General features: G+C 42.2%; 1 protein-coding gene across 2 annotated transcripts in view; it reads left to right on the top strand.

Annotated features, from left to right (window-relative positions):
* The window catches only part of TARS3 (threonyl-tRNA synthetase 3), a 38,237-nt gene extending 12,990 nt beyond the window's left edge, over nucleotides 1-25,247 (top strand). Inside the window, exons 9-19 of one of the 2 annotated variants that reach the window (XM_074354110.1) lie at nucleotides 1,127-1,273; nucleotides 2,209-2,307; nucleotides 8,704-8,870; nucleotides 10,550-10,712; nucleotides 13,802-13,939; nucleotides 15,913-15,990; nucleotides 16,074-16,174; nucleotides 19,735-19,839; nucleotides 21,441-21,513; nucleotides 23,023-23,137; nucleotides 24,443-25,247. In XM_074354110.1, the coding sequence (XP_074210211.1) occupies nucleotides 1,127-1,273; nucleotides 2,209-2,307; nucleotides 8,704-8,870; nucleotides 10,550-10,712; nucleotides 13,802-13,939; nucleotides 15,913-15,990; nucleotides 16,074-16,174; nucleotides 19,735-19,839; nucleotides 21,441-21,513; nucleotides 23,023-23,137; nucleotides 24,443-24,591 (1,335 nt within the window). In that variant the 3' untranslated portion in view covers nucleotides 24,592-25,247. The other variant, XM_074354111.1, reaches the window with a different exon arrangement.
* Nucleotides 25,248-26,376: the final 1,129 nt, after the last annotated feature.

Raw genomic sequence — 26,376 nt, forward strand, 5'->3', positions numbered from 1 at the left:
CTTTTTTACCCTTTATATATCGCTTTAACCTTCAAAATAAAATTTATACCAAGTGAAATTTTACAAGGCACAATAGTTTACGTAAAATCAACTAGAAAAGAATAAAAATGTGACAGTCTCAAAGATTCTGAGGACAATTGGTCTAAAGAATATAAACACCTATTTTATTACTTTTTTTCTAGTTCTTCTAAATAAGCTCCCCTGTTAACATTCCCATTTCATATGTAAAAATAACGAGGCTGAGAACTATAACGTGAATTCCAAAGTTCTCAAAAACTCATTCACTGTTGGCCAAACAAACCTCAAAGCGGCCAACTTTACACTTTTCTGTCACTTAATGTCTGGTTCTAGGTTTGGCTTCCTTACAGTACATTTCTTTTTCATATATTTTGAGATATTGTTCTGCATACTGTTTTCCTGAATTGCCCTGTTGTGAACAAGAGCATTTATCTGCGTGTGAGGGTAACGTCCTGTGGGAAGAGGAGGAAGACAGAGGGATCCGTGGTGCAATGCAGAAGGCGTGCTCTGGGAGTCAGGGGGTAGGGGACTGACTTTGCAGTCCTGCCCTGCCTGGGTCTTGGTGGCATCGATCTCCCAGGTGGATGAGGGTTGATGACAGCACTGGGCTTGACTGCCAGCATGGGTCTCAAGGCCAGCTTCACGTCCCTGTACTCTCTCCTTGGTGACGCACCTGGTGTTTAGCCTTCCCTCATCCCCTCTCTCTCCTTCTCGCTTTTCATTCCTAGACTCCACAGACTGACAACATAATATCCCGATTACTGGTTGAACTTGGGCTGGGAAGGGTTAGTTAGGATGAATTTAAAAGAATCTTTCTCATGCTACAAAAAAATCATCTTTAAGTAAGCCCTGTTGCTGTTATGGTGGAAAATTGTGCACAGTCATCCATTGAGGGATGTTGGTTCCAGGACACCCTGCTGGGACCAAGATCCAGGGCAACTCAGGCCCCTCAGATGAAGTGGCATGGGTCAGCTGGACCCTGCATCTGCGACTTCCATCCATGGGTTCCAGAGCCACGGGTACAGAGGGCCACCTGTGCACATTTCTGAGCAGTTTTATTTGTGACCAAGTGTTTGATATGTTTCGCCAAACCTTGTTTGCTGTTTAGCATTCCTCCACGTATTGGGAGGGCAATCCTGCAATGGAAGCGCTGCAGAGGGTCTATGGGATATCCTTTCCGGATAACAAGATGATGACAGCCTGGGAAACGCTCCAGGAGGAAGCCAGGAACCGAGATCACAGGAATATTGGGAAGGTGGGCCTCGTGCACTGGGCACTGCTGAGCTGGTTCATGATTGCATCTCAGCCTAAACTGTCTGTCTTTCTTTCGTTCTTTTTTTTTTTTTTAGTGGAGATACTGGGGATTGAATCCAGGACCTCATGCATGCTAAGCATGCGCTCTACCACTGAGCTATAGCCTCCCTCTCAGACTAAATTGTGTTAAAACTAATACCTCTTTGTCTCTTCTCTTGCCTCTGTTTTGATGGTACCCATAGTCTGCTGTTGGGTCCTTTCATGCTAAAACCCCAAATGTCTTCTAGACTCTTTACTTCTTGTATTTTTTATTAGATTTTAAAAATTGCACCTTTCTCTCATTTTTAATCACAGTATAAAAATGTTTTTTTCTTTCATTGTCATACTTGATAATATACTCTGTCTTTGGGAAACAGAGCAGAAATACGATTTGAAAGCAGGCAGACCTGGGTTTAACCCTCAGCCTGCCACCTGGGAGCAGTGTTGCTCAACGGGCCAGGCACTCACTTGTGGACTCCCTGTCCTTGACTCTTGCCGAGTGACTCGAGGACAGACCGTGGATGGGGTGGCCAGCCTGCGCAGGCTTTCAGTGTGACAGCCACGGTGATGATCACCATCACTAGAGCACACCTCCAGCAGGGGACTTTCTGACCTTTTTGTCATATTATCTCCCCATGGGATCTGTACTCCAAGGTGCCAAGTAAGAATGAGCAGTAAATTTAAAATAGAAGCTCAGTTCAAAGCTCCGTGACCAGAAGTACAAGTCATTATTTGACACCTGCTATTACATATAGAGTCAAGTATTGAGGGACTTTGGAATGTCAGTTGTTACAGCTGGAAACAGCTGAATGCGTGACTCGACCTAGGGTATCACACATGTACAGTAAATATTAAGCAATGACCATGAAACTTGAAATGCAATTTGTTTTATTCTAGGAACAAGAACTTTTCTTTTTCCATGATCTAAGTCCTGGAAGCTGTTTCTTTCTTCCTAAAGGAGCCTTCATTTATAATACACTGATGGAGTTCATACGAGTAAGTTAATTTTTAAAATATTTTATTCTTATTCCCCTCCATTTTACATTGTACGATTTTCTGTCCTAGTAAAATGGCCAAGGAGTTCTACTAACTTTATTTTATTATTACTATTTTTTTTAATAATATTAAGAATTTTCAAACTAAAAGGGAAATGTTGCATCCTGCCTTCTACTAAAAACATGGAGAGAGTTTGTATTTTCTCTAAGTAAATTCATTCTTGGACTTCATTAATTGAAAGTCTTGTCCATGTAAGTTTCGAAGCACGTGTGATACAGAGATAAATTTTAGACCAAGAGTGGAACTCCCCGTGGAAGAGAAGAAAGGCCGGGGTGTTGTACCTGGCACAGGATGCTAAACTGTGAAGCATTACTTCTCAGAATGTGGTCCGTGGACCACTCGTGCTCCTCTGTCGTCTGTAATGTGACTTCCCGGTGATTCGGCAGCTCCAAGGCAGAGTGAAAAAAATGATTTTGTGAAAGAGCTACTTGTGGTCCAAGTTCATAGGTTAGAAAGAAAGTCTTCCCTGGGACTATGTAGAGACTGTTCAGAGGTGATCTGGGTGGACTCCTAGGATTGCCTTTCCTGTCTTGTACTTTTTTTTGTCTTTCCTATAATTAATAGTTACCTAAAATTTTTATTTACTCAGTTTTCTCCATGCCAATCAATCCTTCATCCTCAACTTTCTATCAAAACTCAGAAACTCCTTGCGGCATATTCTGATGATTTGGGTAATCTCTGAGTAATTCTTTCCCCCAAATTTGGTCTTTTCACTCTAGAATTAACTTGCTGCTAAGATTCTTGCCAACTGGTATCTCAGGACTTCTTTCGATCATCATCCCGGCCACTCCCCTGGTATCTTTCCCGTACTGATTCCCCTCTTTCCTGACCCGGTCTTCCTCTTCCTTGTTACCCCTCTTGTCTAGGGGAGCACCTCCTGCAGTCACTTCTGAGAAGAAGTGCACGGACTGTGTTTCTTATTCTCTGACTCATTTCCTTCCTCCTCTTCTCTCTCTGTGCCCCTGGAGGCCGGCCTCCCTGGACTCCATCTCCTGGGCTACGTACCTTCCTGAGGGATCGGCCAGGGCTTAGCTGTGGTAGGAGATCACAAACATTCCATCCCCAAGTGAGACTTGAAGAATCATGAAGATCATTAGAGACTTCAGCAGGCGGTAATGGCCGTCACGACTGCTGTGTTCGCTGTGCCATCTTTGCTGGAAAATCTATGCAGCCCCTGGGTTTGTGGGATGGAATGTGTGGGGAATAAACAGAAAGCCTCTTTGGTGGCCTGAAAGGAATCTTTTATCTTTTATAGATGCAGGCATGGCTGGTGACCAGGCCCAAGGCCTGATTGTCTGGGTTGCAGAATTGTACAGCCATTTATGTACATAACCCAGTGGTCTTTTATGCTCAGGTAAGGGCACCGGTGGGCCGGTGTGGGTCTCTGAGGCTTGGGAGTGTTTGGCAGACACAGACAAGGGGAGAACTTTGAAATCCCAGATAGCCTTGTCTGAAGACATAGGCCTTTACACACACACACAAAAAACTCTCAGGGACTTCGCTTCTCTTGGTTTCCTCTTATATGATCTTGCCTCTTCCCACATCTGATCAGTTTCTGTTATATGCTAGATGTTGTGTATAAAGATAACTGCAGAAGTCTAGAGCGTTTACCCATTGCCAGGACTGAGGACGATCACTCAGTCCAGTTAGAGACTGAGCTGCCTTCAGGCTGGGCTTCTGTTTGGATAAGACACAGTCCACCCCTGCTTCCTCCCTGTCTCTCGGCGGGCCCTGTGGGGCTTGAGGTTGACTGTCTGGTGGCTGGTTGTCTCTTCAGCCCCAGAGGACTGGAGGAGAGTCAGTTCTGCCTGTTGAATGTGTTCTACTACTGAGTAGAAACAATTTCAAGTCTCATCTGTTTGCCACGTTGGCTCAGAAGCCAGTAATGTGTCCTCTGAATTAGGTGTAGGAGCAGAGGAGGTTCCTTGGGTTTGATCCCGTGGGTGGATAGCATAGGGGACAGTTCTCTTCGATAGAAGACCTGTGAACTGGAGAGACAAGCTATCTCTGGGCCACTCCAACCCCCCTCCCCCAATTATAAAGTGATGATGGAGGAAGAGGCTGCAGTAGACATTCCCGATCAAAGAGCAGGAGTCGGAGGCACTGGGAGTCACTAATCTACAGAAATCCTGCTACCCACCAGTTCTCCCTGCTCCAGGGTCAAAGCACACTTAATTAGGACTCAGTTTTGTTCCCTCTGGGCTCCAGGTCTGAGTTATCCTCCACTTTCCATAAGCAGTGGCCCAAGTGGACCTCTGAGTCGCTTCCTCAGTGCTCTCAACTTGGTTCCTTCTGTGGAAGGCTGGGGGTCCAAAGACCTCGTTTATTTTCATGTCTTTTCCAGTCCGAGCTGGTACCATTCCTTTAAGAACTTCGTGGGGCCTTTTACAGACAGTTATAATCAATGCTTAGATAAAAACCACACCTGTGTCTCTTTCTGGCATAGATCTTTCTCTACCAGGGGCTGCCCATGAGGCCTTGTGAGATACTACTTACAAATAGAAAAACCTTCATCTGTAACCGGGAGAGTCTACAAAGCATGGTTTGAAGACTTTTAGATGTCCCGCGAGGTACCCAGCTCATTCTCAGGTCTTCATAGGGGGCGCACAGCCACGCCCTTAAGATCTTTATCTTCAGGTTCTAACGTGGGTTGATCTTAGACCTGAAGAGTCCTGTGAGTCTTTTGCTGGGAGAGTCTGAGGATGAGAAAGTTCTATTTTTGAGCCCAGTGGGTCTTGCCACCCTTACACTTCTTCTAAATTTGTCTCAGAAACTTAATAATACTCTCTCTAGCCTTTGTGTCTTATATTTTATCACAGACACCTAGAAGTCAGTTGCTCTTTCTACATTCGGCCCAGACGTCCCACAGCTAAATCTATGAGTTCTTTGGGTACTCTGCTTCCCCCGTTATGTGGGATGACGGTGTTACCACATCTCCAGCACCACATACAGGGGTCCTCCTCTCTTCAACTTCCAGTAACCTTTCCCTCACTGTCGTTCAAGTCCTTAATTTATAATGTGTCAGTTTCTGGTGTACAGCATAATGTTTCAGTCATACATATACATACTATAGGTGACTACAAGATACTGAATATAGTTCCCTGTGCCATTCAGTAGAAACTTGTTTATCTATTTTCTATGTAGTATTTAGTATCTGCAAATTTCGAACTCCCAATTAATCCCTTCCCACCCTCTTTCCCTCCAGTAACCATAAGTTTGTTCTGTATGTCTGTGAGTCTGTTTCTGTTTGGTAAGTGAGTTCATTTGTGTCTTTTTTTTAGATTCCACATATGAGTGATATCATATGGTATTCTTCTCTCTCTGTCTGATTTACTTCACTTAGAATGATAATCTCCAGGTCCATCTATGTTGTTGCAAATGACATTATTTTATTCTTTTTTTTTTTTTTTTTACTGCTGAGTACTATTCCATTGTATAAATATACCACAGCTTTATCCAGTCATCTGTTGATGGACATTTAGGTTGTTTCCATGTCTTGGCTATTGTAAATAGTGCTACTGTGAACATTGGGGTGTATGTGCCTTTTTGAATTATATTTTTTTCTGGGTATATGCCCAGGAGTTAGATTGCTGAATCATATAGTAAGTCTGTTTTGAGTTTTTCAAGGAATCTCCCTACTGTCCTCCATAGTGACTGCACCAATTTATATTCCCACCAACAGTATAGGAGGGTTCATTTTCTCCACACCCTCTCCAGCATTTATTTGTAGACTTTTTTTTTTAACATTACAAGATTTATTACCTTTTTTTTGTATATACATATATTTTATTGAAGTATAGTCAGCTTACAATGTTGTGGCAATCTCTGGTGTACAGCATGATGCTTCAGTCATACATGAACATACATATATTTGTTTTTGTATTCTTTTTCACCATAAGTTACTGCAAGATATTGAATATAGTTCCCTGTGCTGTACAGTATGAACTTGTTGTTTATCTAATTTATATATAGTAGTTAGTATCTGCAAATCTCAAACTGCCAATTTATCCCTTCTCACCCCTTTCCCCTCCTGGTAACCATAAGTTTATTTTCTATGTCTGTGAATCTGTTTCTGTTTTGTAAATAAGTTCATTTGTCTTTTTTTTTTTTAGGCTGCACATATAAGTGATATCATATGGTATTTGTCTTTCTCTGAATGGACATCTTTTTGTGACTCTCCTGAAAGTTCTTTTCTGCTGTATTCCATGTCCCTCAACTATTCTTTCTCTATCTTACCCCCTTAAAAATTTTTGTTCTAAAATTTCATACAGTAAAATTCACAGTTTTTCAACCACTGTGCAGAACTGTGTTATCACCACAGCAGTCAAGATACAGAGCAATTTCATCACCCCCCACGATGCCCTCATGCTGCCCTTTGAGAGTCAACCCTCTCCTCCTTTGTCCTGCGTACCCATTGACTTGTTCTCTATCCCTAAGATTCTAGCCTATAAATAGAATCATACCTGTGTTTAACCCTTTTGAGACTAGTCTCTTTCCCTCAGCATAGCAGCCTTGAGGCCCATCTAGGGGGGTAGAATCAGTGGTTCACGCCTGTCAGTACTAACTAGTGTATTCCAGTATATGGACATAACGGATTGTTTATCCATTCCCCAGCTGAGGGACACCTGAGTTGCTTCCAGTTTTAGGAAATTACAAATAAAGCTGCTGTGGTGGAAGAGTAGAGCTCAGTGGTAGAGTGCATGCGTAGCACCTATGAGGTCCTGGATTCGATCCCCAGTACCTCCATTAAATAAATAAATAAACCTAATTGCCCCCCTCTTCCTCAAAAAAAGATAAACCAAACAAAAAAAAAACAGTAAATGCATTTGTACTTACTCTGAAAAAAATCAATAAAACACCTTTTAAAAAATAAATAAATAAAGCTGCTGTAAACCTGTTTGTGTACAGGTTTTTATATGAATATGGGCTTTCATTTTCCTTGGGTAAATACATGGAGCAGTGTGAGCTCAGGGTCATATGGTAGATTTGTGTTTATCTTCTAAGAAAATGCTCAACTGTTTTCCTGAATGGCTATTATTTTATATTCCCACTAGCAACATATATGGGGTTCCTTTTGTGAAACTCTCTTCTCCAGCTCCTTTTGGGTTTCCTGAAATCAGCTGATCTGTGATGCCCGTCTGTAACCAGGGCTAGGAGGGAGGATTTGCTCCCTCGTTATTACGCTAATAACCCACTTGGAGAATTTTTGCTTTCTGTCCCCACAACCCTGGACTCGGTGCATTTCCAAACCAAACCTGTCTTTGCAGGCATGTAAGATACCAGAACATTTACCTCCTGTGTAGCGAGTCCAGATAGGCGCACTTAAAGGGTTGACTGAAGAGAGTCCAGGGGAGGAAGTGCTTATGGAGGTTTGGGCCTGGCGGAGGTAACTGACAAGAGAAGGTAACGCACCCAGGATTACCCCCAGCAGGACTCCCTCACCCCTACCCCGAGTCCTGAAGAGGGGAGGAGAAGGACCAGTGTGGCCAGACACCAGGAATAATGTGAAGCCGTAACTGTGTAATCGTAACTGTCAGAAGCTGGAGATCACTGGTTCACTGGAGAGCACGGTGAACCCGAGGCCAGGAAGGAGGGGAGGTGGGAATAAATACCCTGACCTTTCTTCTCCCACTCTGAATCTTTTGGAACCTCCCATTGGTCAAACCCAACCAGAAGTCAGAAGGCAAGTAAACATGGTGTTGGAATACAGAGATGTTGGCTTTTGGGGACAGAGCCGGACAGAGAGGGGAAGAAATGGGTGGTGGCAAAGGAGAATCACCAGCATGGCCCAGCCCTCTTGCTACTCAGTGTGCATTTTTGTCCTTTGCTTGAAGTTGCTTGTTCCCTCACGCAGTGTCCTATCAGCCAGTGTATCATCATGCAGTGATGTCAGCTCAGGGACAGCTAAAATCTAAATTGTGACGTTAGCACTGTCAGTGTTCAGGGAAGAGATGATGAAACTTGGTGGTTCCAGCTCCAGCTCTGTAGGGGATACAAGGTCTGAGTTGATCAGAGCCTCCTTCCTCCACCACCCATTCCATGTGACCCATGTTCTGCCAGATAGACAGAGCCTTCCGCTGGGGAGGGTGTTAGCTGCAGAGGCTGCCTAACTGAGCGGCTTCAAACGACAGAAATGGATTCTCTCAGGAAACTATACTGAGCATACATTAATCTTTCTTTCATGATAAAGTATTACACCTGCAATTGAGGACACATTAACCGTGAACTGATGTACGACATAATCCTGAATTTACAAATATTTGTTCACAGTGGGACTTTGCTGGGAATTGTGATCTGTCATAGCAGCCTTTAACTTTAAATGCACTTCTCTTGAAGGAGGAATATCACCAACGTAACTTCACAGAAGTGCTTTCGCCCAACATATACAACAGTAAACTCTGGGAAGCCTCGGGCCACTGGCAGCATTACATTGAGAACATGTTTACCTTTGGTATCGAAAAGGACACCTTTGCCCTTAAACCCATCAATTGTCCAGGGCACTGGTGAGTATTAAAAGTGAAGCAGATCTTTGCGTATGAGCACATAGCGGACTTCATCACAGTGAGCTTTTAGTGCTACTTTGCTTTTTGGAATTAAATGACTCCTTTAATCTGAAGAGTGATGGTGAGTAATCATCTTTACCAAGTTATTTCATTCTGGAGAATAAATTTACTTTTTAGAATGTGTTTGGTCTTTGGCAAGTGTGGAATGTTAGCTGGGAACTATTTAGTATTTTGTACTTTGCAGAGGATAATATTAGGTATCAATTACAAATTATTTTAATATTTCTCTTCCTAATAGTAATAAACTTCAGAGATGCATATTAGTAGAACATTGAGTTCTTATACCCTGTATGGGTTGATTATAACAAGACCAGTGAGACCATAATCAATAGATTACTGGATTTCATTGTTTCTAAGATGCCTTTTCCCCCCACATTTCAACATCCCTGAAATTGGGGTGCATCTTATAACTGGCATCTTAATGTTATGTCATATTTTAATTAACGGGCTGTTTCTTTCTTACTGGTACGTAAAATAATGGTGCACCTTACCGTCAATGTTATCTTAGAGTCTCTGAGTGAATGTAATTATCGTAAAGGCACTTGGTATGCAAATTCAGCCTTGTAAGAGAAGCAGATTTTACAATTGGAAGTGAACAAATACAGCTCTCCAGAAAAAATAACACAGCTGTTGAGGTTTTGTGACATACTTTCCAGTGAATTGACCTTGGAGGATAACTACTTAAAACGAACCTCTGAACATTGAAGAAAGCTTTCACTTTCGGTAAAGACTAAATTAAGAAGTTTAACTTGATGATAAGAGCATGTGAAAAATAGATATTTATCTTTAATTTTCTGAAAACTGATATGTAAATTTTCTGTAACCTCTTTTTCTTTAAACAGAAGGTGGAGGCTAACCTAGTGCTTTGCATTCTCTACAACCCCACGTTAACAGCTTCTTAACTCAGTTCCATTGGGCCCCACTTGAAGCTGTAGCCTGGGATTTCAGTATAATTGTAAGAGAGCTGCATGAAAGTAGAGCATGTACTTGTGTATTTTCATGTCTCAGGGTAAGGAAGCAGGACCACAGGGGCTTGGGGTGCGGGGACATGGGCGCCGGGGTGGTTTCTGCAGAAGAGAGGCCTTTTATCCAACGGAGAACATCAGCTGAGGGCTTGCAGTGCTTGGTGCTAGAAACAGAGATGATTAAGACCCAGCCCATCTCCTCCTGGAGCTCATGAGCAGAGCCGGGTAGGAACAAGTAGACAGACTGTCAGTTACAAAACAGTAAGACCAGGGTCAAAGCAGCAGCAGAGCCAGCTGCTCTAGGAGCCGGAGGAAAGGCTGACGAGCCCTGTCTGGGGAGGTGTCCGGGATGATCTACTTAAGAAGTAGCCTTCAGAATGAATTGTAAATGGTGGGTGGAAATTCACTGGTGAACGGGAATAGGGAGCAGCATTTCCAGAGGAGACAGTAGACTTCTTTCTCAGAGTGCTGCAGTGACATAAATTCAAGGCTCAGTCATTCACAGGAGAGGAAAAGATGTTAACTGGTGATCCAAGAACCAGAATAAAGTGTGTACAAGTCCTGAGTCATTTAATTATAACTTACGAACATTTAGACAATTACTTAATCTTCTCTGTGCGAAGTAACAGCTGTGTCTTATTATGTCTTTTCTAGTCTGATGTTTGCCCACCGTCCGCGGTCTTGGAGGGAAATGCCCATTAGATATGCGGACTTCGGAGTTCTTCATAGAAATGAGCTGTCGGGAACTCTAAGTGGCTTGACTCACGTTAGGCGCTTCCAGCAGGACGACGCTCACATCTTCTGCACAGTGGAGCAGGTGAGCAGGAACCTGGGGTGAAGCGTGGTCAGCATGAATCTGTACGTCGCCTTGGACACACTGCTTAATCCTGAGTCTCCATGAAATAAGGTGTTCAGTCTTGTCTCTGAGGTCCAACAGCTCTAACATCCTGTGATTCTCCAGTTTGGGTCAAAGATCAGTAATCTCTTGACATGAATTTTTTTTTCAAACGTACTTATTTTATTATAAAGGAACATAATTCTCTGAAAAATCAAACATTCTGTTTGATACAATTTCAAATTATTTTTAATGGTCAGTCACTAATAGAAATCAAAAGTAAAGGCAATTTTATTACTATACATTGGGACATAAATCACGTTGTTGTTTATCTATTATATATGTAGCAGTTTGTATCTGCTAATCCCAAATTCCCAATTTATCCCTCCCTGCCTCCTTTCCTCTTTCATAACCGTAAGTTTGTTTTCTATGTCTGTGAGTCTGTTTCTGTTTTGTAAGTAAGTTTATTTGTAACAGATTTTGGATTCTACATATAAGTGATATCATGTGATATTTGGCTTTCTCTGTCTGACTTCCTTTACTTTGATGAATTCCAGGTCCATCCATGTTGCTGCAAATGGCATTATTTTACTCTTTAGGTTGAGTAGTATTCTATACACCACAACTTCTTTATCCAGTCATCTTTCGATGAACACTGAGGTTGTTTCCACGTCGTGGCTATTCTAAATAGTGCGTGAACATGGGGGTGCATGTATCTTTTCCATTTAGAGGTTTTTCCAGATATATGGCCAGGAGTGGGATTGCTGGATCATGAGGTAACTCTATTTTTAGTTCTTTGAGGAACCACTGTAGTTTTTTCCATAGTGACTGCACCAATTTATATTCCCATCGGTATAGGAGGGTTTCCTCTTCTCCACACCCTCTTCAGCATTTATTATTTGTGGACTTTTTAATTATGGCCATTCTGACCTGTGTGGGGTGATACCTCATTGTAGTTTTGATTTGCATTTCTCTAATAATTAGTGATGTTGAGCATCTTTTCATGTGCCTGTTGGCCATCTGGATGTCTTCTTTGGAGAAATGCCTATTTAGGTCTTTTGCCCATTTTTTGATTGGGTTGTTTTGCTTGACATGAAATGTATTACTTTTTTCTTTTAAGCCTCCTCCAATTATATTAACCTAACTACATTAAGTGGACTATTTTAAGGTATTTGGTAGAATTTTGAATGTGTTTGTTTTTCAGTATTGCCTAAGAGTTAGAGTTTACTCTTTTAGGTTTTCATGTTATTTCAAACTAAAATTGTCAGGCAAAGGGCCACAATCAAATGGTTTGATCTAATAGACATTTACAGAACCACCCCCCACCCCTGTCAATAACAGCAGAGGACACATTCTTTGAAAGTGCACACAGGGCACTCACCAAGATAGACCATATTCTGGACCATAAAATGAGTCTTAGTAAATTTAAAAATATTTAATTCATACAAAATATGTATTCTGGCCACAGTGAAATTGAAGTAGGAATCAATGATAGAAAGCTATCTGGAAAATCTCTTAGTCTTTGGAAAATGAATTATACACTTCTGAATAACCCATGTGTCAAATAAGAAATCAAAGGGGAATTAGAAAATGTGACATAGTTAACCCTTAAACAACATGGATTTGAACTACACCTGTGCATTTATACACAGTTTTTCTCAAACACGTGCTACAGTCCTGCATGACCCACGGCCATTTGAATCTGCAGATGTGGAGCTGCAGACACAGGGCCGACTTGTAAAGTGATATGCAGGGGTTTGATCATGTGGGGGTTGTTCAGGGGTCAGCTCTATACCAAATGAGGTGGAAAAGAGACACATTACATCAAAATTTGTGGGATGCCATTAAAATGGTACTTATAGGGGACACTTATAGCCCTAAATGCCTACATTTATAAAGATGTTTTCAAATCAATAAACTCAGCTTCTGTTTAATAAACTAGAAAAAGAAGAGCAAGTTACATCAGAAGTAAGCAGAAGAAAGGAAATAACAGCAGAGCAGAAATCAGTGAAATAAAAAAAAAAAAAGAAAGAAAAACAATGCAAAATACCAGTAAAACCAAAGGCTGGTTCTCCTGGAAGATCAATAAAATTCATAAATGTTTAGTTTTATTGGAAAAAAAAGAGAAGACACTAATTAAAAATATGAGAACTGAGAGAATTGATATTACCACGAATTCTATAGGTATTAAAAGAAGAATAAGGCAATATTATGAACAAGTTTATGGCAGGAAATTTGACAGATTAGATGAAATGGAACAATTGTTTGAAAGACACAGACTACCAAGCTTTACTCAAGGAGAAGTAGATAATCCGAGTAGTCCTGTGTTTATTAAAGACATTGAATTGGTAGTTAACAGCCTTCCCATAAAGAAAACTCTGGGCCGAGAAGGAATCACTAGTGAATTCTGCCAAACATTTAGAGAAGAAATAACACCAATTCTGCACATCCCTGCCAGGCATTAACAGGGACACCCTGTCTCCCCCACCTCATGCCCACCCCATACTGTCAGTGGAGACCTCGTAGGAGCCTGGACTTCTTCCCTCACCTAGCACTCCCAGGTGTCCCTCCACTTCCTGCTTGAGTGGTGTCAAAGGGGTCTGGTGGGGAGATAAGACTTTTACCACCACTCCACAGTAATGACCCACCCTTTATGAGCGTGTGGTCAGTAAAGGTCAGACACTCCCACCTCTCCCAGGCAAGGTGTCATCAGAGGAAGCCTACTAGGGTGCAGAACTCCCAGTCACCCAGCAGTCAGGAGGAGCCCCTTTCTTTTTTGGCCTCCAGGACACTTGTCACCCCAAAATGTGTGATCACTTATCAGTCTAGAGTTTCCTGCTTTTTTTTTCCCCTCTGCCAAGGGACTCCTATTGTTTACATGACGTAGGGTTTCCTGCCTTTGGCCCCGTGTCCCTCTCCTTTTTTGCCCAGTTCCTACCATTTGGCCTATGTCCCCTTTGCTCATATCTTGCTACTTGCCTGCTCTAACATTAGGAAGAATTTTTTTAATGCCATAAATAGATTTAATTTGATTTTCTATTTAAGGTCATTTTCATTTACTCTAATTTCAGATTGAAGAAGAAATAAAAGGATGCTTGCAGTTTTTGCAGTCTATTTACTCAACATTTGGCTTCTCCTTTCAATTAACTTTGTCCACAAGGCCTGAAAACTTTCTAGGAGAGGTTGAGATATGGGATGAAGCTGAAAAGGTAGGAAGAAACAAAGTGTTACCTTTGTTTTTGTGAATAAGGAAAATACCTTGCATGAGGAGGTGATGGTTTGCAATGGAAATTAAAACTTGGAAGTTCTGCGATAAATGTGGTTGTAGAATATAGTTAATCCAGTTTTTTTGGTTTTTTTTTCCTCTAAACAATGATAAGGACAGTCCCTTACGTTTGTCCTGCACTTTAGTTTCGATCAGATTTTTGTTCATATTCTTTTTAGTGCTGGTCCCTATTCACCAGTTTCATAAGTTTTTAAAGAAATCCTTGGGCTCCTTCTTTGACAGCTGTTCTGGCCTCTACCGCCGGAACTGACGTAGATCCATTAGCTCCTTGGAGCTGGATTAACCTCAGATTTCTCCTGCATCCATTTCCAGAGTTGCATTGAGTCATTAAGATCCCAGAGAACATTCCAGCCCCTCAGCCACACAATTCCAAGCAGACTGATGTGTCTGGAGCCCAGCACATACTGCAGTCCCAGCTCCCCAGTGCTCTTGGGAAATAGACTTGATTCACCTGGGGAAGGACAGACAGACAGCAGGGAGAAGAGGAGACCTTGATTTAGAGGCCCCAGAGACACAGTGGCCGCTGCCTTAATGCTCTCCCCCCAAACCTGGCCTTTCTTTGGTGTTTAATCCCCCAGGAGCCCCTGAAATTCTCTCTGTCACTTACCTGCTGCAGCAGAGCCTAGTTTGCTCGGACAACATACCCCACAGTCTCTCCTCCATTCAGAAAGAGGCGGGGGAGGGTAGCCTCCAGCCTGGGAGATGCCGTGACGCAGTGGCCTTCCCTGCTCCTAAGTAGAGGGAAGCTGCTGCTTCAGTAGGATTAGGGCTCCAAGGAGCCTCCTGGGATTTTGGCCAGGAGCGGCTCCTCAGCTACTCTGACAGAGACCCTGGAAGAGGCTGCTGGGACCCCAGGAGTCAGCTCTCTGGGTGACACTGGCCTTGGCCCCAAGACCTCAGCACTGCCTTCCCTCCCCGTCAGGCCCTTCCCTCCCACGTGTCATCCCCTCACAGGCACCAGTGTTGGGTGGTGACAGGTGTCTAGGTGGTATTTTGACAGTGTTCTGGCCAGGGACCTGGGAGTGCTCAGGTGCTCCCCAGAGATGCTGCTCTCAGGGAGCACAGCCAGGAGACCCCCAGAGCCCTTCGTCATACCCGGATGTGTGCCCGGTCACGTCAGGGCTGAGCGTCCTAACTGCAGCCTAGCTTGACAGACTCAATAGGGCTCAGTGTGAAGACCAAAGTGGGCCTCCTGCCTCCACACCCCTGCGTGTCACAGGGGGCAGTCCCCACCAGCCACATGTACAGCGGTGGAGGGGAAGCACAAGAGTGATGGCCAGGCCTGCCCCCTTGGTCTTCCTAAGCACCTACACACAGTGCACAAGGGAGTGAGGTCAGTGCTTTCTTGTATTTTAATGTGTGGAGGCCCCCACCCCCACACTGCAACATAAGGAGCTGAGAACCATGTAGGGCAGATGGGCCTGCATTGGCTTACGCGCCAAAAGTACCCCCTCTGACACTTACTGGAATTCACTGGAACAGTTTAGTAAATTATCTTCCCCCCCCCCAATTGAAATGTGTGTTTTGTTCTTTTTTTTTTTTTCTGGGGTGTGTGTATGTTATTAAGTTATTTATTTATTCCATTATTATTATTTTTAATGGAGGTACTGGGGATTGAACCCAGGACCTCGTGCATGCTAAGCACACGCTCTACCACTGAGCTGTATTCACCCATTGAAATGCATATGTTTCTTGAGAGCTAACCATCTTAATCATCTGTGTGTAGGCCTTGCTAAGTAGCTGATTGAACACAGAGGTACTCAATAAATGTATGTTGAACTAAAATGCAGTGTAATTAAGATTTATAGTAACTTACTTGTTGGAGCTATATGACAAAAAAGGATGAAATGTACAATGCAGTAGAAGTCACAAATGTTCTTTTCTTCTTAAAAATAGCAACTACAGAATAGCTTGATGGAATTTGGAAAACCCTGGAAAATGAACCCAGGAGATGGTGCATTTTATGGTCCTAAAGTAAGTAGGCCATCTGCTTCCAAAGAGTAAATAGTAAAAGGCAAAGAAAACCTGCCTCTAAGCAAACATCATTTAATCTACAGATTGATGTAAAAATCAAGGATGCTATTGGCAGATCCCACCAGTGTGCTACAATTCAGCTGGACTTCCAACTACCTAAAAGATTTAATCTTACATATGTTAGGTGAGTGATGGAATGTGATAAATGATGTGGGACTGATATCTTAATTAGTTGTCATTTGAGCATTAGTAATACAAAAGCAAATGCTGGGGAACGTGTAGTACGTGTGCAGTATACCCGTGTATTTACTTAACCTGCCTGAAATCCTGTGTCAGATAACTAGTTTTCTCAGGACGTGGCGCAGTGGGGAAGGGAAGATACTTAGTAAGTGTAAGAGTAGAGATAGGGACAGAGTCCATGAAAACACGATCCAGACAGCTCAGTCTCCCTGACGTGGAGGGGAGGGCTTCATCCAGAGCTGACACTGGGTCTGTGTCTCGAGGGTGAGGTATTTGCCAGGGAAAGCAGAGTGGGGAAAAAAGGCAATTTCATCGCTGCAAACCAACAACTTCTCTTTAAAAATCTTGTTCTTAACACACAGTAAAGTTGACTTGGTGTGTAAATGTGATACACGTGTGTGCAGTTCTGTAAGTTTTCACATCCGTGTAGAGCAATGTACCCACCACCCTGATTGTGATCCATGTGCCAGCAAACTCCTGTGCTGCTCCTTTGTAACCTGTTAAGAGTGGCTTGTCATATCAAGGGTGTGCGTGACATCAGTGTGACTTTTCACTGGTGATATTAACCTCCATCACTTGGTTAAAATAATGTTTGCCAGGTTTCCCTGTAGAGTTACTCTAATTCCCTTTCCACAGTATGTTTTTCTAGAATTGAGATTTCTTAGTGATGAATATGCTGAGTAGTTTTGGAATGCATCCCTGACATTTTTAATATTATATTATGAGATACAGGATCTTGTTTAAATCCTAAGGAGATTGCTGATTTTTTTTTTTTTTTTGCAGCCACCACACCTGGTTAGGTTTGGGCTGTAATTTCCAACCCGCCCTTGGTGGCTCCAATGTTTTCGAAGGCTGTACAGCCAGCCCTCCATATCCATGGGTTTGCATCTGTGGAATCAGCCAACCTCAGGTGAATCTGCGGATATGACACCCATGGATACGGAGGGCCGACCATATTCACTGCATCGGGCCACTTTATATGAGGGCCTGAGCATCTGTGGATTCTGGCATCTTCAAGGTCTCTTGGATGGTATTTAGATCTGCCCTGTGTGTGCACCACCCAGGAGCCAAGTCCCATGTTCGGTTCTCAAGCCTTTCGTGTGCTGTTTGGGGTCAGATCTATGGGTGTGCAATTGGCCAGGTGCATTCACACACCCCTTTATGGGGTAGCTCTTCTGCGCTCCCTGCTCTCTGTAGCTGTTTCCCTGATACTTTCTGGTTCTCTGAAGTCCTTTCTGCAGTCCTGTGGCCAGGAACACTGAGGTTTTAGCTTCCCCAGTCTGCATGCTTTTTCCAAGACCCTGGCTGTGTCTGAGACAAGCATCAGGAGGCTAGAGAGAGAGAAAGCAACAGAGATTCACCCACACACCTGGGGCCGTGGCTGTTCTGGTCAGAGAGAAGGGTCCCCCTTTTTTGGAGTTTTAGGTGCCTTTGCAGTCTTTACGCCACTGTGGGAATGCCTGGGGGCTGGCGAGAAGAGAACGGAAAAAGGAACCAGAAACAAAATCCAGGACTTCCCCCCACCTCCACTCTTTCTGAAACTTAGGAGTTATTTTTGGGTTTTTTCGTATTTTAGTTTCTTGGCCAGAAAGTGAGGATTTCTCTCAAAGCTTTTCCTGTCTGCATCAAGTGTGTATTCTTGGTTTGGGGCTGTCTTTGAGTCCAGGCCACACAGACCGGAAGACATATCACAAGACACTAAGTGCTGGTTTGGTGGTGCTTCCGATTCTGGTCGTCTTCGGCAGTCCCCCACCATCATTCCCTCTTCTGAGCCCTCGAGTAGCTGCTCCTGTGATCTCTCCAGGGTCTGGGTCTGTATTCGGTGAGAGTGGGGTGGAGCAGATTCAATTCATTCTGCCTGGAACCAACTTCTTTTTGAAGACCGCCCCCTGATCTGAATTATAATACAGTCTCACAATATCATTCCTTTAAACTCTCCCCTTGTCACCACATCCAGTTTGAGATACAGGGTTGATCAGGTAATGTACTGAGATCGCTTTCACTCAAAATTATGAATTAAGGCAGAAAAGGACAAATTATTGACGTATTTTAAATCTAATCATTTTTAATAGAATATTTTGCTAATAAGATTCTTAGAATAAATGAACAGCCACCACTTGCCCAGGGTGTATGATTTTATGGATTGATCTCAATATGGTCAGCCAACAAAAATCTTATTTTGTTTTGGATTCTCCATCTTGTGTTTTGATGAATAGTTACTGAGAGTTAGGTCCCAGGAGAAGGTAAAGACTTGAAGAATAGTTGAAATGTTCTTACGGAGCGTTAGACCAAGATGTGAGAATAATTAAGAATCTCAGAGAATAAAGGGGAAAGCATAGAACTTTCGAGAGTAAATTCGGGCCTTTTGGAAAAGATGGTGTCTTAATGTTCATATTTGCAAAACCATCATTTCCCCAGTAACCTACTAAAATGAACAGAAAGAATTAAGGGTAGGTATGCCAAAGCGACTGAGCAAGTTCAACAAAATTTGAACACTGCTGGCCATCCAAGGAGGATGTGGAGGAACACAAAGTACATTTGTTGCAATAATGTGAAATTTATCTTTTTGGGAAAAGTGCACAGATCTTGGAGTGAATTACTTTATGACAGTTAACAGTCATAATTTGCTTTTTACATCTTTTTCTGAAAGGGAGGGGAGAATCCTCAAATATAAGGAGCATGTCATGAAAGTTTTAGATCTCCAAAGGAACTTTGACCAGTGGACTTCTGGAACAAATATCAGAAATGGTTTGAAATATGTTTGCAGTGGGGACATAGTGTTTACCATATGGCAGTGTGTTTGCAGTAGAAAGTGTCAGGAATGGGGTGCATTTGGACCAAACAAGATGGGCTGTGAATTGACATTTGGTGATGCTGAGAAAGGATCATGTGGGGAGTTCATTATACTATTCTCTCTACGTGTGTGTATGTTTTCGGTGTTCTCTGATAACTAATGATTAAGTTACAGTAATTAAACAGGGTTGGTAAATTTTTTGCCAACCACTGTGGTCATAACCATTAACCCAAATTAATAGAATATCAACATATTCCATTACAGAATACAGAAACCTGTTTTCTCTAGTTTTTCAACATCTTTGATAATGGTTCAGTACTGTACTGGTGGAGTAAGCCATAGTTCAAAATAAAGTTAATTAAAAAAAAAACATGATTTGTAAGATTGCCTCTCAATATGAGAAAACTGTTGTAAGCTGATAGTTTAGAATAAAGATAATCAGCAGACTTGTGATAGAGATGGCAATCTAATATTATCCTGCTTTTTCCTAGCGGATACATTTCACTTCCCTTTGGTTTATAAAAGATACCATAATTTGTCAGGGAAAAAACTCTTTATTTCTAATTCATGGCACATTGATGCTTAAAGATACTTTAGGAGGAATCTCTTGTTTTACCTTGTTTGGAAATGTAATTTTTAAATATAGGTAAGAAGACAAAGTTACTTCTGAATCTTAAGAAAACACTTAAATGTATCACGTTCATTTTTAGTAAGGATGGCCATGATAAGAAGAACCCTGTGATCATTCATCGGGCCATTTTGGGGTCCTTGGAAAGGATGATAGCCATTCTCTCGGAAAACTATGGAGGAAAGTGGTAAGTGATGCGGCAAAGAAATCTATGTCTATTGTTCCTACAAATCATGTCTAAAAGCTGGGAAGGGTATAGCTCAGTGGCAGAGTGTGTGCCTAGCATGCGTGAGGTCCTGGGTTCAACCCCCAGTACCTCCACTGAAGATAAATAGAAACCTAATCCCCTCCCAAATAAAAAAAATGTGTAAAGATTCTATCTAAAAGATAAAGCTAATATGAAAAAATTGGTGGGTCTTGCCTTATAACTAGCAAATCTCCAAACAGCAAATAAAAAATTCTTATTGCATCGACCGGGCCAGAAAACAAATCAAAAAAAACAAAGACAGAGTGGCAGAACTCTATCATGTACCTTTTCTGGGAGCTCAGTGAAATTAAAAAGTCACCTTTCCACCTATGTCAAGCCCTTCAAAGACCTAGCTGCTGTCTGGAAAATACTTGGCCCCACTCCCAGGGTACCAATTTAAGAATAAAGGTATAAACACATAATGTTCACAAAGTGCTGCAGGTAACAGTCCGCGGGCATTTCCTTCCACCTCCAAACTAAATATTCATTCTGAGGAACAAAAAGGCAAACTTTTCCCCCATCAACATTGCTTATACCCCACTTTCCATCTTTAAAAGAATTTTTTTCATTTCAAGATAATTGTAGAATCATAACTCAGAGGTCGAGCATACCTTTCACCCAGTTTCCCTCAGTGGTGACATACTACAAAGCTATACCCAGCGTCGCTGCAGGCTGGGAAATTGACAGTGATGCCACCCACCAGCCTTATTCGGACCTCACCAGTGCAAGTATCTGGACTTGTGTGCCCCTCCGTCAGGACGCAGCACAGGTCCACTACTCTCAAGGATCCCTCGTGCCACCGTTTATTGCCACACAGCTCCTACCCCACCCCTGTCACAGTCTCTGGCAGCCACTAACCTGGTCTACATCCCTGTAATTTTGTCATTTCCAGAATGTTACACAAATGCAATCAGAGCATGCAGCCCCTTGAGACTATCTTTTTCTTTTTTGGGGGGGGGTGGGGGAGGTAATTAGATTTTTACTTATTTTTTTAACAGAGGTACTGGGGTTGAACCCAGGACCTTGTGCATGCTAAGCATGCGCTCTACCACTGAGCTACACCCTCCCTTCAAGACTGGCTTTCTTCAAGCGTAGGATTCCCTTGAGATCCATCTGAGGTGTCTCACGTGTCAGTCATTGGTCCCCTCTTACTGCTGATAGTGTTCCATCCCATGGATGCTCCGGCTTGAGCATTCACTTGCTGGAGGGCACTGGGGTGTTTCCAGCTTGGGGCTGATAAAAAGCTGCTGTTAACGTTAGTGTGCAGGTGTTTGTGTGAACTTGTCTCCGTTTCTCTGGGGTAAGTGCCCAGGAGGGAGGTTGCTGGATCAGATGGTAAGTGAGGTTTTTCCTTTCCTTTCCAGTCAAAATGCCCAGTTTACCTCTTTTGTCTACTCTACTGTCTTTTAATCTAGGTTGCTTTAACTTCCATACTGAACCATCTCTCTTGTGAAGACTTACTTAAAAAAAAAATCTTTGATTGTTTTTTAATCTTGTAATAAATGGTCACTTTGAAAGTACATATTACTTATATTTTTCAGGCCTTTCTGGCTGTCTCCTCGCCAGGTAATGGTCATCCCTGTGGGGCCAACTTGTGAAAACTACGCACTTCAGGTAAAATTGGAGACCTTTAAAGTACATAATCTTGGCATGTGACCTATAAGGGTCATTGACTTGGAATGTTATTCATGCCTTAAAATATTGCATAACCAACACATTGATTTACGACCTCATGTTTTCAGTAGTTGGGAGTAACACCTGAATCACGTCTGTGTAGCTGTATCAGAACTATTTTATTCATGTTTTTGAGGAATTGGTATTTTAAACATCTCATCGTTACTCTTTTCCTCATGACTCTGTTAGGGAAGGATACTTGGATTATCTCTTGCTGCATAATAAATTACCCTAAAACTTGACAGCTTAAAACAAGCATCCATTTATTTATTTTTTAAAATTTATACTTAATTGAAGTACAGCTGATTTACAATGTTGTGTTGGTTTTAGGTGTACAGCATAGTGATTCATTTATACATATATATATATATTCTATTTCAGATTCTTTTCCATTATAGGTTGTTGCAAGCTATTGACTGTAGTTCCCTGTGCCGTACAGTAGGTCCACAGCAAGCCTTTATTATCTCACAGTTTCCGCGATTCAGAATCTTGGAGCAGCATGGCTGGGTGACTCCAGCTCAGGGCACCGTGTGAGGCTAGAGGTGTTGGGGGAGCCACTCACCTCATTGTGGGTGCCCACCGCCTCACCTCACAGGCTTCTCAGAGGTCTCTGGCATGTCCTCCCAGCCTAGGTCTCAGCCCTAAAGGGCCCTCATGTCAGAAGTCACACGCCATCACGTCCGCCCTCTACTGTGGACACACAGACCACAGCATGGAGGGAACTACCCAAGTAGTCGGGGTACCGAGTGGGTTACCTTGGAGGCTGGCCACCATACTATGTAATAATAAATGTGTTTCTCAACAATCCCACTCCTAGGCAGTAACCCAGAGGGAATTCTAATTTGAAAAGACATGCACCCCAATGTTCATAGCAGCACTATTTACAATAGCCAAGACATGAAAACAACCTCAAGGTCCACTGACAGATGATTGGATAAGATGTGGTTATATACACACAGTGGAATACTACTCAGCCATAAGAAAGAATAAAAATAATGCCATTTGCAGCAACATGGATGGACCAGGAGATTATCATTCTAAGTGAAGTCAGACAGAGAAAGGCAAATTCCATATGATACCACTTACATGTAGAATCTAAAATATGATACAAATGAACTTACTTACAAAACAGAAATAGACTCACAGACATAAAACAAACTTATGGTTACCAATGGGGAGAGGGAGTGGGAAGGGATAAATTGTGAGTTTGGGATTTGCACATATTAACTACTACATATAAAATAGATAAACAACAAGGTCCTACTGTTCAGCACAGGAAACTCTATTCAGTATCTTATAGTAACCTATAATGGAAAAGAATCTGAAAAGGAATGTATGTATGTGTATGTATGACTGAAACATGCTGTACATCAGAAGTTGACACAACATTGTAAACTACAATTTTTAAAAATGAAAATAAAATAATAAACATGTTTCATTTTCTTGTAGGTATCCAGTGAATTTTTTGCAGAAGGATTCATGGCTGACGTTGATTTAGATCACAGTTGTACCCTCGATAAGAAAATCCGAAATGCACAGCTGGCTCAGTATAATTTTATTTTGGGTAATCTAAATTTGTATATATTTTCCCAAATGCTTGTTTTTTCACTTTAATTCCAAAACAAATAAACAACAACAACAAAAAAAACCAAAGTAAGGAATATGGTATAACTACCTGATTATGACAAATAACTGTTGAATACTTACAAAGAAGAATCTGTGGTCTTCCTGGCTGGGTATCCTTTGCTGGAAGAAGAGTTAGAAAGTTTCAGGTGAATCCTATAGTGTAGTGTTACTAGCAAGAAGTAGTATCTCAAACCAACAATGAGAAGTAATTTGGAAATGATCTTATCAGTAGAATTATACACTGTATGTTTCAGCCATGTGACGAGCCTGAAATACTCTCCTTTGCTTTTCTGGTTTATTAGAAATCTTCAGGATTATGCTAATGAGTGGAAAGGGGTCAAATTTCAGATGATCAAAAGAAAAGAATCAAGTGAAAAAAAAAAAGATGTCCTTGAGGCATATGAAAAATTGGATGCAGAATCTAAAATTTTGACTGTAAAAATGATTCAAAACCAAGGGAAACTGATACTGATATGCCTGCAGGCACAACATTGTTATCTCCTGGAAAGTTGACAGTTTCTGCAGAAGGTAAAATAAATACACACAGGGTTGCCCTGTGAGCAGTTTCTCATCAAAAGTGATGCTTCAGTCAGGCTTCTCGTGGTGCCAGAAGTTTCAAATTGGCTTAGACTATGATGAAATGTGTTGGGTGTCAGAGTGTCTGATGCCATGGACTGTAGAATTAAATAGCCAAACCCCTAGAGAAGTAACTGAAGCAGGGAACTCACCCGTTACCAGGACTGTTTCTCCCCATTTCGGTTCCCTGTTTTGTTCTGGTCCTTCACGCTCCCCTTGAATATCTGCTTTATTCCCCTTACTTGCTGATCAAGTGACCAAGTTCTTCCTTTCACCCTGCAGGAAACATGGCTGCAGAATTCTGCATCAACTCATAGTACAGGGCACTAGAGAGAACACACCTTTTACGGACATTCCAGAAAGTTCTGGTTGGGCATGTGCCTGGCGCCTACCCTTCCATTCATGGAGGATGCCAGGTGGAGTGAGGGGGTCTCTAAGAGCTCTGTGCGCCCATTTGTGCCCCAAGACTGCAAAAGATGTTCTTAAAAGTGGACAGTAGAGAGAAGATGAGAAGTCATTCCTTGCCTCAAGAAACTTAGTTATTAGGCTGATATTTAGTGATTGATAGTAAGAAGAAAAACTCAATAACAACGTGTCACATGGCTGCTGATTTAATATTTATAAATCATTGATTTAAAATCTGTTTATTTCCCTTTGTTTTCTGCAGTGGTTGGAGAAAAGGAAAAGGCAAATAATGCTGTAAATGTTCGAACAAGAGACAACAAAATTCATGGAGAGATTTCCGTAGCTTCTGCCATGGACAGACTGAAGAATCTCAAGACATCACGTACACTAAATGCTGAGGAAGAATTCTGATGTCCTTTCCTTGTACTCACTTCTCTTTAACCTTGCTTTGACCCCCAACAGTGCATTTTTCTTCGTTAACACTAGTACTTCTGAGAACTTTGGACCACTGTGGGGTCCACCGATGGGCACAGTGAGAAAGGAGACAGTGTGGGAATAGCATAAAAGTTAATTCACTAATGTCTGCGGACAACTTTTAATTTCCCAGATGTCTTGAGAGACTTAAATGGTAAAATGCTATTCATCAAAAGGGGGGAATACTAGGAAATGAGCATTATGAGATGTTCTTGTTAAAAGCTGTGATTTTCAAAAGAGGTTTCAAACAAAAGTCTGCAAAGCTCTTTGAATATGGGGGAAATTTATTTTCTAATAGCATTATGTCTCCGATATTTGTTTTTTTTTAACTTAAGTTTTACTGAAGTTCACACTGGAAATTTACCTCCAAAATCAGAGCCATTAATTTGTTTTAACTAACCAACAACCACAAAATAAGAAGCTAGTACTAAATCCTGGATTACTGACAAAGGATCCGAACTCAGAGATTTCAGTTGTGCAGTCTGCTGTAGTATCCACTGTAGTTTAAGAGTTGCCTCTTAATGCTTCTGACAGTTGAACCTGTTTATCTCTAGAAAAGATAAATTCTCAAATAAAATGTGCTACATAGCGCTTCCAGTGTTTCAGCTATGAGTTTATACTATAATTATCTGCTCCCCTAAAGTTAAGTTACTTTTTTCATGGGATGACAGTCCACTGATTTATAGACACAAGTGGATGTCTGATTTTAACTGAAAGGAATACCTTACTGCTCAGAATCGAATTAAAGTGGCTTTATGCCAACAGAATTTAGCTACCAATCAAGGAGTATTGTTCGAGCGTTTATTTGGGTATGTGCTGTGGATTCAAAATAAATTTAAGACACACTGTCTCTTCCCTATGCATGTATCATTTAGTTAGCTTCCTGAAGAGCTGGTAAAACTGCAGCTGACCCTTGAACAACAGGGGTTTGAGCTGCACGGGCTCAAACATCCACTTACATATGGATGTTTTTCAACAGTAAGTAACCCGGGTACCACAGGATCCTGCCCGTGGTTGGCTGAATCTAAGGAGGTAGGACCACCCGTATGGGAAGAACTGGAGGAGGGCCCAGTGTAAGTTATATGTGGATTCTCCACTGCACCCCTAACCCCCAGGTTGTTCAAGGGTCAGTGTGCTACATATGAGACCCATATAATGCTGGAAGGTGCAAATCGTGCCTTACGATTTTTTAAGCTAACGTTTATTGAGGCCAAGTACTATTTGATATGTTTCTTTATTCACCACACGTACTAGTGAGGGAGTGGGGTGATCAGAGACTCCCACACCTGAAATGATTCTGTAGCGGGTGAGTGGGAAGAGGGAATCACGTCAACAGCCCATGACAAAGTGTGGGTCCCCAGGAGAGCGAGGGGAGAGGCTGTAGAGCCGCGCACTCTCCAGCTTGGCCTTCCCTGTGGAGGGGCTATTTTCGCCCTTCCTTAATCCAGGCTCCAGTCCCAGGATCTGCAGGCGGTGGGTGGGGTGGGGGGTGTCTAAGACCTGATCATTATAGCTCACGTGCAGCCTCTCTCAGTCCCAGGAATTTCCTTGGGAGTAACACGCATCTTTAAGGAGGCAGGATGTGCAGAGATGCTCACTGGGCACTGACGGGCTTGTGGGGAGTGGGGCTTGTTGTGTGTCACACAACGGGGTGGGCTGATAACAAGGGTTGGTAAAAGAATTTACCAGAGGTTAAATCTAAGAATAGAAAGGAGTTTATTG

This window comes from Camelus bactrianus, chromosome 27 (assembly GCF_048773025.1).
Source record: "Camelus bactrianus isolate YW-2024 breed Bactrian camel chromosome 27, ASM4877302v1, whole genome shotgun sequence".
In the NCBI taxonomy this organism is placed as follows: domain Eukaryota; kingdom Metazoa; phylum Chordata; class Mammalia; order Artiodactyla; family Camelidae; genus Camelus; species Camelus bactrianus.